The 18,907-nt window shown below is 40.4% G+C and overlaps 1 protein-coding gene across 1 annotated transcript; it reads right to left on the reverse strand.

The window, feature by feature from the left end:
- Nucleotides 1–1,077: 1,077 nt before the first annotated feature.
- Nucleotides 1,078–18,504, reverse strand: keap1b (kelch-like ECH-associated protein 1b). Its single transcript, XM_030418752.1, has 7 exons — nt 18,401–18,504; nt 13,502–14,392; nt 11,294–11,539; nt 7,884–8,560; nt 6,347–6,552; nt 5,172–5,348; nt 1,078–4,015 (listed from the first exon to the last, which is right to left on the reverse strand). Exons 2-7 carry the CDS (start codon nt 13,805–13,807, stop codon nt 3,750–3,752), a joined length of 1,878 nt encoding a protein of 625 aa, XP_030274612.1. The 5' UTR covers nt 13,808–14,392; nt 18,401–18,504; the 3' UTR covers nt 1,078–3,749.
- Nucleotides 18,505–18,907: the final 403 nt, after the last annotated feature.

Raw genomic sequence — 18,907 nt, forward strand, 5'->3', positions numbered from 1 at the left:
CTGAACTGAGTCTCAAAGTTTTAAAAACACGCTAATTTTCTTGGTCCAATGATGATAATAGCGGTTTTGTGTGGCACATTTAGCTTTCTGTGTCATGAAACACGAGCCCTGATCAGAAATGCAGAAAGAAAAACGAGAACAAAATCATGTACTTCCTATATCGATAATGTGGGGCTCATTTTAAACAATGGCTTGAAAAAACTTTCTGGCGTATAATCCCAGCCTCTCAAATGTGGATATTTCCTATGTATCCCTCTTTAAATCATATTAAACTGATTATCTTTGAGTCTTGGATTTATGAAACAAGACATTTTAAGACACCACCTTGGATGTATACATGAACTTGAACTGGGTTGCACATTGTTCACTGTTTTTGGACATTTCATCGACCAAATGAATAAATGATTAGTGCAAAAATTAGTTAAAATGAAAATTGTATTACTGTGGTAAGAACCACTGTGGATCTAATGGTTGTGACATCATGCATTTTCTTTGTTGTGTCATGATTGTGGCCACACATGAATTAAGGATATAGGTCTATAACATATGGAAAAATATCATCATGTAGAGTGTGTCCATCTAAAATATATTTTGTTTTTAGCTGAGGATATTTCCTTTGTTGAGGGCCGCTGCGGTCTTTCTGTGTTTGGCAGGATTACGTCTTGAGCCTCCTGTGAACCCAGATAATCAGGGAAGTTTTCCTCTTGGATAATATAATAATGGTCTATCTCATCCACCTGCCAGGTTTAGTGAGGAAGTGAGATGTGTTGGCAGTACTCATGGGTGGTCGATTAATGGTACATTTGACACAGGTTCAGACTGACAGGAAGATGAAATAAAGATCAAGAAAATATGTGACTTGGCCTGTTGGCATCTATGGTGAAACCTCCACTGGTAACACTGAGTTGTTCATGTTAAATATGATAATATATGATTCAATAAACAGCGAGGGTTTGGTGAGACGATCTTTAGCTCCCTCTGGTGGCCACTGCTGGTTTGAAACCCTCAAACTTCAGATAAAATGACTAAAAGACGTCTACAGATTTGAACTAACAAAGCATTACATGAAGGCAGCAGTACAATAAACATATATTTTACTTTACAATGTATTATTGTACAGGGTATTTTTTTTGCTGGAAAAATGTACAAAGCAGACCTTAAATATTCTAATTTCCATTCCAACTACTGACAAACAGGAAAAAAAAGAGTCCCTTTCGAAGTGAAGCAAATGTTTTACAAACATCCAAAATGAGCATTAACAGGCATTCCTATTAAGTTACAATGCATGCTAGTTATTCAAAAACACAACACCAGAGTCCAATTCAATACAAAGCTGATGTTAGTTTAGAGGAAACGAGAAAACCAAAGGATCTGAACAAATAAATAAAAAAAGTGAGCTCTGAAATTCTGTACAAGACTTCATATCAATGTACAAAACATCACTTAAAAACCTTTGTAGCTTAAATTGCTGTTACAAATACTCTTCTTGAAGCAAGTTTCTGTCATTAGCGTACAATATCTGAACACTAATGCACAAACACGGCCATTTCTGTTTCTAAGGAAGTGAAAAAACTAAAAGTCAACTCTAAGGGGAGGTCGTCCATTGTGTTAATTAGTGTTTTTATAAAAACACATTCAGTGAGATGTTTGAGTCAAAGGTTTTTAAATGCTACAGTGTTCCATTTCCTCTAAACACAGTCACCCTCTTGGCACTACACATACCAATTATACAGGACCAGACTCTCTGATTGCCTCACAACAACCAACACCTTTCTGAAAAATTCACATTAAATGAACCTACCAGTAGCTATTAGTGGAAAGTCACAATTGCTATTATGCAGTAACTTTAAGGTCCTGCTTCTCTTGTACCAGCACTTGAGTTTTGAGGCTCTGGGCCTCATGCAAGAACCATCATCACATTTTATGAGAGCTAGGGGCCATCACCAGTTGTAATATTTTAATATGTACGAACAAAAGTCAGGGGTGTTCCACGTCTGTCGCTTAGTCATACACATAAGATTTTTAGTGGCTTTATCTGAATTTAATTATATGGCGAAAAAAAAAAAAATTACATTTAGTCCACTTTATAAAATTCCTCCACACCAAGTATTATTTTTTGTTCAGGATTGCTGCATAAAAATAAACAGACCTCGTCTGTCGGTCATCCATCATACAATTTTTTTTTGGAAAAGGTTTTCTGCTTTTTTTTCCCCCCATCCTGTCCTGACACGATGTGCGTCTATACTGCCAGCGGGAGGATCAACTGGTAGGCGGGAATCGGTGTTCTTCTTTTTAATGTGTTCAATTCTAGCTAGCAGTGTATCAAACTGGACCAGTGACATCCAGAAATACACCTGGAAGCAATCAGGATAAGTATGCAGCTCCTTTATCAGCAGGTAAAACTCCCCTTTGCTGGTCTTGTTTCCAATATTGGATGGACTATTCTTGCTCTTTAAGAAGTGAGATAACCACAAAGTAATCCACTGCTTCACGACTTTATTTTGTCTCGTATTTTTAATAGAATAATTAATGCATCAGACTCAAGGTTTGCAAGGTTTCTGTGCATTAAATAAACATTTTTATTGGACAACGGAATAAAAAAAACGCATAAGAAAATAACGGACTGGATGTGAAAAGGCCTTAAGCCTCAGATTTACTGAGATGTTATTTAAAGCAGTTTTTCTTGAGATTTAACTGCCATAATTTCTAGTAAAAAAAATTAGATCAAGCAGTTGCTCGGAAAACTCTCCAACAGTGTCTTTAAGCAGGTACCGTCACCTGCTTTATAAACTGATTATTTTACTTCCATCACCTTTAGTGTCATGCTCCCTTTGCTGCTGCCTCTCATTTTAGACATCTACTTTGTCTTTTTGGTTCTAACTCCATTAGAGCTGCAACGATTACTTGACTCATCATTTGGTCAACTGAAAGTACATTAATTGCAAACACATGATGAAAATGGGGAAAATGTTCTTGCATGAGGCCCACTGTCATGTAGGAGCTTCATCTTGTGGCCGTCTTGGTTCACTTCATCAGTTTCTACACATCACACAGTGACTGTCGGCGCCTTTCGATCAAAGCACCTTAAGACAATATACTGATGACAGTAATGCCCATGGGCAATGTTAATGGCACTTTAAACTTTACTGCCTATGTTGACAATTGCTACTTAAAAAAAACAAAAACAAAAAAAAACAAAAAAACTTTTTTTGTTTGTTGATTTTTTACAAAATGGGATCATTTTAATCTTTTGTCTCCCCTCTTCCTAGATTTTACTTTTAAACGGGCTATGTTTGAAGTATAAAGAGCCCCTGATGACTCTTTGAACCAGCAAATGGCCCTTTCTAGTACGCAGCCCTTTCCTCCCACAGCTCAAACCTGGGAGATGATGGTCCGACTGACGACTTCAAATACCAGATCTGAACACACAGATGGACTGAGGTCTCTCGGCTTTACCACAAACATATCAATCAAATGCCTAGACTGTAGTTCAGTTATACAGATTCATTTTGTCACATTGCAGATGGGTATCGACACTGCACTTTCAAAATAAACTGTTACTGATTTTTTTTTTTTTTACTTATTCCTATCAAGTGAACTCTAGAATCAGTGAGGCAGCACATGGTGTTTTAGCTCACCTCTGTCTCTAATCAGTCGTGAGGGTGTTTATTTCGATTTAGGAAGACAGAGTTGAGTTATGGGGTGCTCGTCTGTGGATGTGCGTGTCTGACAGGGTCTATTGATGAGCCTCATGTGGTTTTACCATAGGGCCCGCCGTGCCCCTGATTGTGGTGAGAGCTAAAACCAGAGTTGTTGGACTGATAGGCTGGTGACGAAGCACCACTCTCCCTGTCAGACTTTTGACACTGTGGCAGTTCTTTCTGGCAAGGCTCCATGGTAACAGCCACGCCCACGCCGCTCCGCCCTGATGTCATGTGTGTCACCTCCGCCCAGGTGTCTTTCTCCGGGTCGTAGCACTCCACACTGTCCAGGAAAGTACTGCCATCGTAACCTCCTGTGAACATATTGTTGACATTTTGTTCTGAGTACTGTTTTCTTAAAATATAGGGATAAGCAGAACATCGTCAGAATCATGATGAACATGTTACAAATATATAAAAAAGGATTAAAATGCGGCAGAACCACTACAGCCGAGTATTGCACCTGATTTGCCAATTCCATTCGATTCTGATTGACAAGGTCAAATCTGATTTGAAAACCCATTCATATCAATTCAGTTGGGGATATTTCAGCAACAAAACCAGTTTTGCTAGGATATGAGATACTGTCAATGCTGTAAATTGTAAAAGGTACCCTCTAACCTGAAACCTTATCAAAATTGTGAAGCATCTAGTTATTAGAAATGTTGCAGTCAAGGAACAATAACATGATAGGCCTGTGCATTTTAAGAAAGGAAAATAAGAAAAAATAGTAACTCTTCCATTTTAAACAACCTTTGTAGTTCTTGGTTTCTGAGTTTACAAGTTGCACTTGAATGCACAAAGCAGTCCCTGCAGCCACACATTTCACCATCCAAAAACAATGTAGATTTGTGAGGTGCACCTGAAAGCACCATGACGTCCTCATCCCTGTGCTGTGTGTGTGTGTGTGTGTGAAACTCCAACAGACAGACAGCAGACGAGAGAAGCAGCGCGTCCTTAAATGACACCAAAATGCCCTTGAGGTTTTTTTTAAAATACATAACTGCTTCTGTACAAACATTCACTCGCCTTTAAAGATTTACTCGCTAAATGGAAAATCTACCTGCATCTGGTGCTTGGTGGGTGTTAGTTTTGGACCCTGTAAAACACATCTACAGGAGAAGGCACGGCCAGATTAAAAGATTGATTTTAGGATTTAAAGGAGACTATTGGGTCATGAATTTCACCATTCTTGTCTTATTTACACAGGTTCTCTTGTACAGTTAAGTGCCAGCTAAAACCAACAAGCTTGCTCCACTGAATAAATAAATCGTCATATTTCATGAGCACATCGTTATCTTATAAAATTTAACTGAAAAAAAAAAAAAAAAATACAGTCAGTTTGCCACAAACAAACATGCTAGTGACTGCAATTGTAAATTAAATAAAAAATTAAATAAAAAAACCCCTGACAGTTAAACCAAAGAGTACTTAGAATGTAATATATAAATTACTTTTTACTTTACTCACCCATTACATAGATGCGTCCGTGTAATGCAGTGACTCCCAGAGCACTGCGCCGGTGCCTCATGGAGGCAGCAAAGCTCCACGTATCAGTTTCCACATCATAGCGCTCCACTGTGTTCAGCTGGTTGGTGCCATCGTAGCCACCCATCACAAATATCTGATTCCCCAGTGGGCACACACCTGAAAGGGTCAGATGTCAGTTTATACTTGTGTTAGATTATTTTGTCTACAGTAGCTATGGGCAGAAAGTAGAACATCCAGCAAGCATTAAGCAGAGTACGAAAAATATCTGATGGGCACTGAAGTTTTAAATAAGCAGATTTCTGCCCTTCTTCAGTTACTGGTTATTTCCACAGATATTGTGAAGGATTTGTAAAAACACGCTTTATGATGCACATACACAATACTAAAAGACTAACTTGAATACTTTGTTTTGGCTTTCTTTGTGTTAAAAAAATGTACATTGATACATATTTACTGTCAAAATATCAGATGAATCTGAATATTTTAACATCAGCTCATTCATGCAGTTAAGGATATATACAAAGACATTTTCCTGCTCTGCTGCTACTAACACCTGCATGCGAACTACAGGTAATGCTTCTACTGTATGATGAAGGCAACAGAATGGCTAAAACTGGGACTCAATATTTTTTTGTCCGGGGCTCAGTATTTTGGACTACTATACAACTGATTTTTTTTTCTGAATGTTTTTTAAACCTTTTTGAGATAGTTCTGTGGTACAATATGCAAAGTTTTCCAGTTACAATCAAATGAGTGACATCGCAGTTTTATGGCATGTGTTTTGACAAACAAATCTTTCTCAAAAGAAGTGCGATATTTAATGTTTATTAGCCTTTCTTCTGTAAGATGTATCTCATTTTCATGTTGTAGGAATGCTATATTTATCTTTTATCAAAAATCAAAAACTGTTTGCCCTCTATGTCGTGTCCATTTTTCCCCATGGTGTTGAATGTCTATATTTTTCAAGGTATTATGAAGAAATGTCAGTATTGTGACGACACTACTCTTAGCCACCCACATCTGCCTTTTCATCTCAATAGCACAAATCGGGAAGGCCTTGCATTTATCTTTTAAACACATGGATAGAAACTTGCAATAAATGTTCCATTCTGATAACTTTTTCATTAGAGAGCAGCTTTCTGTCTCTTCCTTACCAGCTCCGGAGCGCACGGTGTTCATGGCGGCCATGGTCTTCCACTCGTCCCTCTCAGGGTTGTAGCATTCACAGGAGCTGAGCCGGTTGGCCCCGTCGAACCCGCCCACAGCGTAGAGCAGCCGGTTGATGACAGCAACACCCACACCTATACGCCGAGTCAGCATGGGGGCTACCAGCTGCCACTGGTCCCTTTCTGGATCATATCTAAAGAACAATAAAAACACATATTGATTAATTTTAATGTCATTACTCCATTGCTAAGATGAATTGCTCACATTGTCCCAATTATGAAAACCATATTCCTTATGCTCAGTTAATGTGTGTCAGAAACATGTTTCCTGTGACGCATGGTGCCATCAGCTGCCTCTTTACAGCTGCCACCGGGAGTCAGCTGGTTTCATCTCTCTTTGCGCAGACACCAAGCCAACAGGTAGGGAATGCAAGTACAATAAGTACAAAACCGCAACATGGCTAATTTTGTGTCCTGGGATCCACAACTAAAACAAAGGGCCTGTTACTAGGAATTGAACACTGCGCCTTTGTTGCACTTATCCATCTGTAGTCTGTGATTCTACCACACTCAAGTCACATCTTTTATTCTGAGTTATTATATGAGCATTCAGGCAGTTCTAAGAGGTTCTTCTTCACATTCTTATTGGTGTGCCTGGTTAATATTTGCCATTTGTCACTGCTCCGAGTCTGCATCATCTGAGAGCCAAAGTCAAGGTTTGAGTAAAACTTCAACCTTGAATTACATGAATTTACGTATTTGGCTGTATGACAGACGGCCTGTCAGGTCAGAAACTGTGCCAGAGGTCCCTGTATGTGTTTGAGTCTTGCCTAGAGAGCAGGATAAATGTATCAAACACTTGTTGGGGACATGTTGATGGGGCTCTACATCCTCCAGCATTTTATTGATCATTAAAATTGATGTTGCTGCTGCCTCACTGTCTAGACCAACAGTTGAAAAGAAAACGAACGAAAAACAGTTTTCCAGCTGTGAGTTATAGGTCATGTGTGTGACAGCTGAAGGGTTGGTTTGTTGAGAAAAAAACCCCTTTGATATTGTATTTTGAGCCACAACATTATTGACTATTTATTTTTATAACACAAGAAACAGTTCCGCGTAGATTAAAACTTCCTCATTGAGGCTTTGTGCAAACTAAAGACGTATTTCAGGAAGTTGAACAGTTCCAGTTAATTTCCAGGAAGCTGCTTGGTTCCTGCTCATGGGACATTCATTGACTAAATACAGTAAACAGACCAGAGCATAAGCTCAACCTGAGTCACATATCCTATTGCTTATTCATTACTGAATCAATACACAATGGCAACCCACAGAAACACAGACATATTGATGATAGAATAAATCTCCATTCAATCCGCTTTTAAAACAACCTGACACAAATGCATTGTTAGGAAAAGGAGGTGGCTGGAAATTCAACATTGGCTTTTGTCTTTTATGGGGAATTTTTAAAGAAAATATAAATGTAAAATAACCCCAACCTATTCCATTAAAAGTTCCATTTTCTTACCTCTCAACACTATTGTGATGAATGCACCCATGAGATCCACCAACTGCATATATCATGCCATCGATGACACCGACTCCAATTCGGTTCCTGGGTACACTCATCGGTGCACACGGCAGCCAGCAGTTGTTCATGGGATTGTAGCAGTCCAATGCATTTGAGTCCATGTTGCCATCAGGTGCGTTGTTTCTTCCACCAACAGCATAGAAAAGCCCACTGATCACACAGGCTGCGAGGCCACTACGGGGCACCTGCAGGTCAGCTAGCCTCAGCCAGGCTCCTGTGCAGGGATTATACGCCTCCAGGTAGCTGAGAGACTGACGGAAATAACCCCCCGCTGTGTAGATGAGCTGCGGCACCTTGGGTGTTCGGCAAGAGATGACTTTGGTGGGTTTGTGGAGGGTGAGGTCCTGGAAGATCTGGGCCAGGTAGTCTTTACATTGCGGGTCCCAGTCCAGAGACTGGAGCTGGGCCTGCAGGAAGTTGGGGGTGAGGGAATGGCAGCGGACAGCCTGGAGTAAGGCCTGGACGTACGGTCGTCTGTTATCTCGGTCGTAGCGCACCCAGGCCACACATGCCTGGAAGACTTCAGACTCACAGCGCACATTGAGCTCATCGCGGCTGATGAGGGTGACCAGCTGGCAGTGAGACAAGTTGAAGAACTCCTCCTGGGTCGCCACCTAGGAATATGAGCAGGGACAAAAACTTTAAAAAGTTTCTATCAAACAAGTGCTGACCTGAGAAAAGGAATCCAAAGTAAAGCATATACAAGTGTCTATTCATCATGAGATCACCAAAATCATGTCAGGAAGAAAATCATGTCCTTGTGTGACAATGTCACATCTAAGTCAGATGTTAAGATAATTTGAAAGACAATACAGTCACAAGATAAGGTCTATTTAGACGAACACACAGAGCTACTACCAAGGAAATGTGGTTTCCAGCCAAGAGAGTTGTAGTTCATTTCAAGCAAATTTACAGAGGCCTCTATGTAATTAAACATGACACTATTTCCAACTTTAAATTAGGAAATACTAAATTGTTTTAGAAAAATGATCTTTGCATTTACATTTCCCTTATTTGTTTCATAGAAGTGTATGGAAAGACCTTCATTTATTTATAATTTTTGTAAAGGAAGGCACAAAATATGTGAAAGACTGAATGACTGACAGATGTGCCATGACACATCTGTGACTCAGCGAGCGTCTCTGGTCTGACTATTTTATCTGCTCATCTAGGATCAAAATTGAGCTTCGTTTCAATTCTTTTGTGATGCATTGTTCTTTTACATTTGCATACAGGTATGCTCCTAACACAAGTAAAACCTCATAATGACTCAGAGCTTGCATTCTTGACAATCTTCCCACAAAGCCACAGGACCAGTTTGCTGGTCTGTTGCAGAAAAGTAAACCAGCAGAAACCACAGTGGAGCAAAGGAAACAGCTTTTACTCACACATAAAACCCCTTTGCACAATTACTATAAATATGAGGGTTCTGTTTCTTTTTCAGTTAAGATTCAAAACAGGTCTCTGTTTCAGGAGTTAACACTTGCACTTACATTTGCATTACATAAAAGCAACATTAGAACTTTACCTTAAAAATACAGTAACAGCCTTGGCCCGCCAGGCTTAAATTTCCCACCGCCAGGCTAAGCATCGTTTATCTATTTATTCAAAATAGGTTTGTATACATCAGTAACAAAGTTGAAAGCACAATGGTGACATCTTATGGTCAACATAGCGGGTCTGAAGGTCAGGTGTCTTTTTCATTACCCAACATCCGACAAACCACTGCTACTGTCACTACACGCAAACAAGGCTACTTGTGATTGAACGTAATGGGATGTCACAAAGAAAAGGCCAAAAAAGCGGAGACGTTGAGCCTGCTGGTTCACCTGTTGACCAGGAGTGCAGCGGCGCAACGTTGGCTGAGCCACGGGTATGGAAGTTAGCTTGTCATCTGCTGCAGTGCGCCAATTTCACAGTGGTTTAGTCATAAAACGCTGCTATTAAATTTAGCGTTAACCCTCACTGCAATATATTATTATCATCGTAATATAAATTATTATTTATAATTGCAATAATTAGTCTTATGATAGTCATTGTCATGATATATTGGATTACATTAGGGTTATGTTCACATATATTATGTTATCATATATCATACTGTGCTATATTACATCATGATATATTATAATGTCTCGTTTTGCCCTGTATTACATTATCATATCTCACATTATCTCTTCACACTACATCAGACTAAATCATATTGCATTTTATATTATAATGTCTCGTATTGTCTCGTATTGCCCTATATCATCTATCTATGCCATATTTCATATGTATATAATACCAGACACACACACACACACACCAATTAACTTTTAACATTGATTTAATGCAAGGCAGCTGGAACCACTCTAAATTCTACTACGTCATGAAACTGTTACCTATAGGGCACTGCCATCAGTCAGTTGCTGGCCCGTGTCAGGCCCCTGTCACAAAAAAAACATGGTTCGCCGCCGGTGGGCCGCCCTTCCAACCTACCACCAGGCTTAGCAAGCTTTTCTGGGGGAAACCCTGTTCTGCACTATGTAAATTCAGTGAGAGGGTAGGATCACAACGTTACATACATGTTTACTTTCATATACAAGTTTTCAACACGTAACATTGTTATGACGTTATGAGATTTGGTTGTAGTCAGCACCTACATTATGTCTGATAAATTGTTACAGACCTGTGATTTGTATTTATAACAGTAGTTTTGCACTGAGAAACTGTTGGGGGGTGCCAAAATCGCACAAAATGCCAGTTTCTACATTATGTTGCCCTCAAATTATATGAACCCAATAATTGTTTTTCTGACTCGCTGGACTCTTACAGCGAGCAACAGCCACTAATTACACAATTACACAGCAACCCGACTGATGCAAATACTGTCCATAACAACAAGTTTCATCTTGTGATGCTTGTGACTACAGACCTTTAAATACGTCGTGTATGGGACTTCCAGGGACCCATATGGTTGAAATGCATACCACAAAACTACAATGTCCCACAACTGGGAACCTTTATTGTAAGTTAAAGCCCCCTTGTCTCTCTCATCACATTACTGTCTTTATCTACTAGGGGATATTACGATTTCAATTCCAAATCCATTCATCAGTTTTGTGTATTAAATCAACACGTTGCCAATTCTTACATATTGCACCTTTAATAGTCTAAACATGGCAAAAGAGTCGCTGGTGAAAATAAAAACGTCTTAGCTGAACTTGCAACTTTTTGAATCTTGGATTTGGAGAAGTGCCTGCACACTCAACAGACAACAAAGGTCAAAATTTGATCTATAGACGAAACAAACAAAATTATTTATGTTTACAGACCAAATATCAGAAACTCAGCTTCAGCTTTACCTGGCTGAAGTTCATGTAGATGTATTCGCGGGCCTTCTGGTGCAGTTCTGTGCAACCAATCTGCTCAGCAAAGTTGGCAATGCCGATGGCGTTGCTGGGGTCGAGCTGCTGCACGAGGAAATCGCAGCAGGCCTTGACCACACTATCGATTTGGTACATGACGGCGCCATTCATCACGTGAATTACACACTTCTCACCTACGGAGATGCTGGCCGTGTAGGCAAACTCTATCAGTCGGTCCATGACCTGAATGGGTGAAAGATAAGGGCGAAGGTTGAGGTAGAGAAGAGGGAGAGGGGCAGAGGTGAAGAGGGGAGGGTTAGGATAAGGCAAAACATAGCACAGGAGAGAGTATTAATAGGATAGAAAAGGTTATGGTGGCATTTATTTGTGTGCCTATACATTTCTTTCCATACAGGACAGAGACTGGCATCTTGTGAACAAGAAAAAAAAATATTTTCCTGTGTATTTATCTGCACAAGCTTAGCAAACATCCAGTGGAAACAAAAGAGGTCAGTTTTACTGTACTTATCACTGTTAACACAAACTGCACAGCGTAAGAGCTTAACTTTTAAAGAGCAACTTAAACACATCTTTACTACAACATTATATGTTGTTGTACCATGGGTTGGCGATATGGGCAAAAAACAATATCTCGATATTTTGGGGGATTTTGGTGATAACGATAATCAGTCGATATCCTTTAAAATGTGATTGGAATTGTCTGGGTTAGGGCTTGTGTCAACCAAACACGTTTTTAGCGCTGAGGGCTCTCAAAAAATCTTTTTCCAAGTGCCCAGCGGTGTGAAAAGTTGAACAGGTTTCAACTTTAAGGAAAACACTTTATTTTACGTACAAATAAAAGAAAGACTCTCCATTTTTGTACTTTTGAACTCAATAACTGAACTACAATGTAGGAATATTGAATTCTGTAAACATTCAGCTGTCAGGTAAATTGTCAGGTAAAGAGCATATCATAAAATAAAAACAGTAGCATTTGTAACCAAGTGCTCTATGCATATTTTGAGAATTATTGCGCATCATCAAGTCTTTCTTATGGCCTTATTAAACAAATGACTAACTTCAAGTTCCATCCAGGATTGTACAACAACAAAAAAATCCAAAAAAGACATTTGCTAAAAAGCTTCATTAAGGGTTTTCTCAAATATTGTACAAAAATATAGAGATTTGTAAACAAATGACATTAATGTTGAAAAAAATCCACAATTCTAAGATAGAAAAAATACCCAGTATTATTACAGCTATGGACAGATGCCAGACACTTTGCAGAACTTTGAACAAATAACATTCTAGGCGGTTCACTGATTAGGCTACTTCAGATTATGAGCCAAAAACACCAGTCTGTCCATAGCCCTTTTTAGATAGAAAAGGCGGCACATTTGCTCCAAGGTTAGGGCGGTCCTGAGTGCCCTGTCATTCTAAAATATTCCTCCTTTTCCAAAAGCCACCTCTGGGGTTGGTGCAAACATGTGACGTGACGTGAAGCTCGAAGTTTGGCTGTGAACAGTGACAAAGAATTTGTCTTCAAAATAAGAGTGTTACATTGCACCCCATCGGAGTTTAGAACTGGGTTCTTAGCGGGGGGCTTTTAACTTGAAAGTAGCGACCGTTCCTAGCTTGGCGCTAGCTAACAAGCGGACACAACAATCATCTGAAGTACCAGTAGCTTCAGGGACTGGAGGCGCCTGCATTTTCTCTCTGCCATCACGACGCGCTGCTAAACTGTTGCAAGGAGGATGCTAGCGAGAGGTCATGTGATCACGTAGGCCCACTAGTGTGTGACTGAATCCTGCCATGCTGCAGAGAGCGATGCTGCACCGTGTATTAAGTGGATGTGAGGAGTTTCCGGGTGCATTTCAATATTTTTGGCGAAGTAATTTAAATACTCGATAATGGAAATTTGCACCCCACGATATTATCGCAAACGATATATATCGCCCACCCCTATGTTGTACCTTTAACAATTTCATGTAAATTTAACATTTTAACATTACATTAAAAGTAATAAGATATTTTGACTGATGGACAGTGGTTATATAATTCTTGAGTACTGTAAAATAAAAAAAATTAGGATTTGTGCAGGAAAGCAATATAGCAGATAGTGTGCCGATGGTCCATGAGTGAAATGTTGAGACAAATCAATGAAGGAAACATTTCTGTAAAGAAAAGATGACGACTTTGACTCACCCTGGGATGAATCCCCTCGATGGACACCATCTCCATACCACACTCCTTCAGGCCGTTGGTGAACATGGCCCTGAAAACTGGCGACGAGGACGCCAGCACCACCTTGTGAGCCACAAAGTCGACCGCCTCCAGGTCTTTGTAGCGCACACGCAGTGTGACGTCGCACAGTTGCCGCTCCAGACGCAGCTCGTTCATGATGGCGAAGGCAGCTGCCGTGTGGCTCTCTAGTGTGTAGCTGAAGACGCGGTGGCCATTGTCCGTGGATGGAGTCACCAGCGCTTTGCATTCTGTCAGGCACTCTGTCATTTCCTACCTGTTCTCCTCCTCCTAACTCTCTTTCTCAAGAACAGTGGGCAGCGTTAAGGGGCATCCTTGCACAAGGGGAGTTTGAACTGAAACTTGACAGGTGGCTTTGCAGAAATCTTCACATTCAAGTCTGATTTATGTGGACATGAGGATTTCCTTGCTCTGTTCAGTACTTGAGTCCAGCCATATTGCAAATTATGGCATAACTAAAGACTTCTATGAGAGCTGCCAGTCATTGCTGGTGTCACTTTTACATGTTGCAGTTCCAACATAATCGAAATGTCTTGCGATCAGGATTCCTTCAGGTGTGCCTGAGAGTTAACTTCCCAGAACGGAATGTTTTTATGTCAGCAGGAACCGAAAAAGTAAAAAGACTCAAAGGAATTTTAGTTCAACCTGTTTGTGTTGTCAACAGTGTTGGTGGATCTGTCAGCCCTGACAGGGGAGAGGTCTCTAGTCAAGGGGATGATCTGTCTGGAGATTCTCCTGAAGGTGCTTCACTTGTAAAAAGAGGTAGTAACTAAATCTCCCCTCAGTGGGCAACGCTCAGATACTGTAGATGAGGCAGTAGAAGGCGTGTTGAATCTAAAAGGGGAAAAAAAACAGGAGAGGTTAGGAGCCAGAAGTGTCATAAGTATAACTTGGCGCTCTTGGGAATGGGGGTGTGGAAGGGGGTGGCTTTCCCCGTAGACGCCTTCCTCGAGGTTGTCCAGCTTAGGAATTTGTTTACACTGCTGTGTTTACTAGGAAGCTGGTGGCTTAGCTGACAACAGGGGAAAAAGAGGGACACACCAAGCATGCACGTATATACAGTGTCTGCATACCTTACTCAGGCACTGAAACAGTTTATGACATACAGATTATAACTCCTTCTGGTACAGCACCAGTCGCTATCTTTCAATTTACACAGGCAAGTTTATCCATGCAAAGTGAGAAGAGACCCTGTGTTATATCTGCCATCATACCTTTCACACCCGTGCAAGACTTCCTGGAGCAAATTAGTTTGGTCTGGTTTGGCCTTTCATCTTTCATCTAGGTGTCTCTGATAAGAGGAGTCAATGTGACATTCCTCAAACATGTTGTGAAAAGAAGTTTAACAAACTTTTTTCTTCCACATCTAAACATTAAATCAAATGTATAAGCATTGCAATATCAGCAAAAAAGGACTAATGAAAAACATGTGAATGCAAGTGAGTTTGTAAGGAACAGTGAGGGAGTAATGTCTGCTTTGAAGGACGACAGAGTGACTTAAATTAGGCTTGAATTTAGCTGGCCAGCATGACTATGTTTTTACTGTCCTGTGACCAGTCCTGCTGAGGCCTGGAACAGAGGGGATGACTTGTGCAACAGCCAACAAAATCCAGGTTCACTCTGCATGCTAGTGTACACATATTTGCTCTGTTGTTGTTTTCAGTCAATCATTCAAACACAAGTAATTATGAATCTAAATTTTTTTATTTTTTATCTTTAAATCACAATCAGTGGCCAATTTCACCTTTAAAGGATGCGTTCATGTAAAATGAAAATTCAGTCATCATCTACTTACCCTCATATAGATGGAAAATGGGGTGAGGTTTCATTGTCCACAAAATATTTCTGGACCTTCATAGCAAAACAGCATTCTGCTAAACAACTGAAGTAGGTTGGGACTTCTGTTAAAACGTAAAAAAACCCCAAAAACATTAAAAACATAAAATGGCTCCATATAGCTCGTCCGGCAAAATCCAAGTCTCCGAAATGTATCTGAAATTACATTATTTATGGCCTTTATCACACTTTGGTAGTTTTTCCCTGTTTTAAAACAAGTCCCCATCTACTTCAGTTGTTTCGGAGAATGCTGCAACACTGTTCTGCTGTGAAGCTCCAGAATGTTTCATGGACATGTGCATCAACATGGGGTGAGTAGATAATGACTATAGAAGTCCACAGCAGTAGATGATAAAACAGGCAGGAGATGGCAGCCATGACGGCAGCCAGACTGACTTTGGAAATGAAAACGTCATTTGGGAATACGCGGGCTGTGTCCACACTATTAGAAAGAAATATGCTGCAAAAATAAAAACCTCTACTTTCTGTCAATCTACCTTTTTTTCAGCACATGAACTGCCTGTAACAGTGACATATACAGTACAAAGAGCAGTCAACAGTGGCTAATTGTCTGTCTGGTGCTCTCTGATCAGGAAGAGTCAGAGTTACTCAGTAACAATGTGAGTGTTCACAGTTACATAAGAAAAGCAGGCGCAGTGCACAGGCAAGGTTATGCAGCCTTGCTGCTTCCACTTCTAGGTTACTGTGTCCTGTTCTTTAATAAGTTAAGACGAAGCAAACTAAATATTTATTTTGTCTGGGCATTTTTATCTACCAACAGACGCCAACACATAAGTCATGAGGGCAGTCGGCCAGCAGTTAGTTCTACACTGCGATTCCCATTTACTGCTGTGACCTCTTCCCTCCAGGTTTCTTGGTAAAATAGTTTCACTGGAGAACATATTGCTCAACTCGCTCGCTCTCCAAGGCAGACAGAAACTGCTTGCTGAAAAACAGCCTGTCTGAGCCTGCATTTGGATCTGCTACATATCTCTGGTCATTCATGCAATAAATATATACAGCAGCCGTTCAGATATGATGTTACAGACTGATTCTCTTGAGATGCAAAAGAAGCAAGTTGAACAAACATTGCATCACTGAAGCAAAGAACTGTAACTTAAGTGTGATCCAAACTATCCTAAAGGAGATTTTCATTTGTTTTTGATATAACTGCGTAAGAGCTGAAAAGATCAGTCAATTTATCAGCTGAAAGAAACTTTGTAGAGAAAAGCAGCAGTTCCTCACAACCAAGAAGCTGGAAAGAAATTAGACAAAATTTTGCATTTTTGCTCGAAACATGACTTCATTTATTATTCGATATAGTTAAATGATAATTTCTCCTTGTCACTCGACTAATGGTTTCAGCTCGACAGAAGGCTAGTCGCTTACTCAAGGGATTCACCAGCAGATAATGGAAATAATTAGAGCCCGACTTATACTCGATTTTATGTGCTGATATCGATATATCAGTCAATATACTTTATACATTTTACACCGATCCTCTAAAATATTGAAGTAATTAAACGTCCTTGAACAGACCAAATCCCAAATTTCTCCTTATTTACGCCACACCACCGGATGTTGATAAAACATCATCACCTAGCGCAGGGGATTTAGCATTTAGATCAAAACCGAGCCGAGGTGATAAAAACCTGTGTTTACTATGGAGTCAACTGACCCAGGTGTACATGCAGAGTTTGCACATTCTGTTGAATACAAAAGCCTGATCTTAGCAGGTATAAGTGGGATTTTTGACCTATGGACAAGGGGTAAAGGACAGTAAACTGAATGTCTTGGACAAAACAAGACATTTGAAGTATTTTTCAACCATTTTCTAACATTTTTGACCAAACAACCAGAGCCTGACCAATATATTGGTTGGCCATAATTGCTCAATCCGAGATATATCGGTGTTGGCTTAGATATTACAACGCAGAAAGAAAAAAAACATGTATAGGATAATCTATAGTTATTAAATTCAGAGTGAAGTGTACTGTTTCAGTGCACTGATGTAATTGTAGATGATAATGTGTTATGCTTAACTTTCAAATATCCTGCTTTGGTTACACATCTTTGTTTTTTACAACCACATCTGAGGGATCATTGGAAAAGGTGTGTAGATCGTCCGATATATCAATATCAGAATTGTTCACCTCCTTATATCAGAATCCATATCTGTGCAAACAGTCGACTATTGGTCAGGCTGTACAAGCTGATCCATTGATTGCAAAAGTAATCGACAATGAAAATACTTGTAGCCCCAGATCCCCTGCACCCCTGTTTAGGGAGTATGACCCAGGCCCTGCAATCCCTGGATGCCTCTCAGCAGAGATTGCACAATAACCACACTGATCCTCTGTTTGAAAGTTGAACACTTCCACGAGAGTCCCAAACAAACACGAACGTTCAACGTGCTTCGTGTACGTTTTGGCACGAGCTCTCCTCGGTGACTCATCCTGAACTCTTCACCGAGCAGTGAAACAGTGGAACTAGCTGTACCAAAACATGACCCAGAAGTGGAGCAGGTCCTTACATAAACCGCAGACGGACTTGGATTTCCGCGCCATCTCTCAAACATTGACAGTTTTCACACAAAAGCACCGTTTCTCCACCTCCGGTCTCCGATCACTAACGATCATCATTTCTACGCTTGTTTTGATCAAAAATAAACCCGAGCGCTGGCGTGCACCGAGAACACAGGTGAAGCAGACTCGATAAAACCCCTCTGTCTGGCTTGAGACGAAAGTAAACTCAGCGTACTCATGACAAACAGCCGGACACACCGCAAATTACAAGTTAAACGTTTCGGAAATAGAGCTGACAGCAAAATAGGCTCCTAATAATAGACAGCAGCGTAACGGCGACGAGCCGACCCGCACACAAAGATGCTAACAAAGCGCTATCGTTACATGTTCCTGCTGCTGACTACCTCCTCGCTTTCAAATGTGCCCTCATTGTCGTATTAATCATAGCTGATAGCGAACATGTGTAATAAAATAAACTCACGTAGTCTAGTTCAATTCCTCCATAGCAGTCCGCTGAGCTGTGCGCCACAGAAGAAGGAGGAGGGGGGAAAGCTGTAACTCACCGTGACTAAGCATTGTGCCGTCCTCCTCTCGCCTTCACAATAAGAGCCCGCCGCCACTGCGCCGGACGCGCCTCCGTTGACGAGCGACGGCAGGGAAACACGTCCCGAGGGCGGGGGCTTTTATTGCGAAGGATATCTCAGAGTGAAAGAAAAGCGAGGCCAGTTTTTTGGCGAGGTGCCAAAAAAACTGTAGCTTTAACATCAATCAAATCTGTTATGAATAATGCAACTATGATTCATACGCTACATGTGCACTTTGTCACAAGTTGAAATTACATTCCGTTAAGGTGAGTAAAAGTTAATCCTAGGGTGAATAAAATATAAATAACACTAGATTTTTGGAAATAGCAAAAATGCTATTGTTAAGTGATTTTAAATGAAGCATAATAGTGCTCAAGAGACACGGCTATAAAGTCCCACAATTG

The sequence above is a fragment of the Sparus aurata genome, chromosome 1 (assembly GCF_900880675.1).
Source record: "Sparus aurata chromosome 1, fSpaAur1.1, whole genome shotgun sequence".
NCBI classification, from domain to species: domain Eukaryota; kingdom Metazoa; phylum Chordata; class Actinopteri; order Spariformes; family Sparidae; genus Sparus; species Sparus aurata.

Bases quoted from the DNA above. Each gene is read 5' to 3' on its own strand.
- keap1b (XM_030418752.1), bottom strand. From the start codon at position 13,807: ATGACAGAGTGCCTGACAGAATGCAAAGCGCTGGTGACTCCATCCACG. The intron at 11,540-13,501 runs GTGAGTCAAAGT...TCACCCATTCAG, and splicing joins TCGAGGGGATTCATCCCAGG to GTCATGGACCGACTGATAGA. The intron at 6,553-7,883 runs GTAAGAAAATGG...ATTGTTCTTTAG, and splicing joins CATCACAATAGTGTTGAGAG to ATATGATCCAGAAAGGGACC.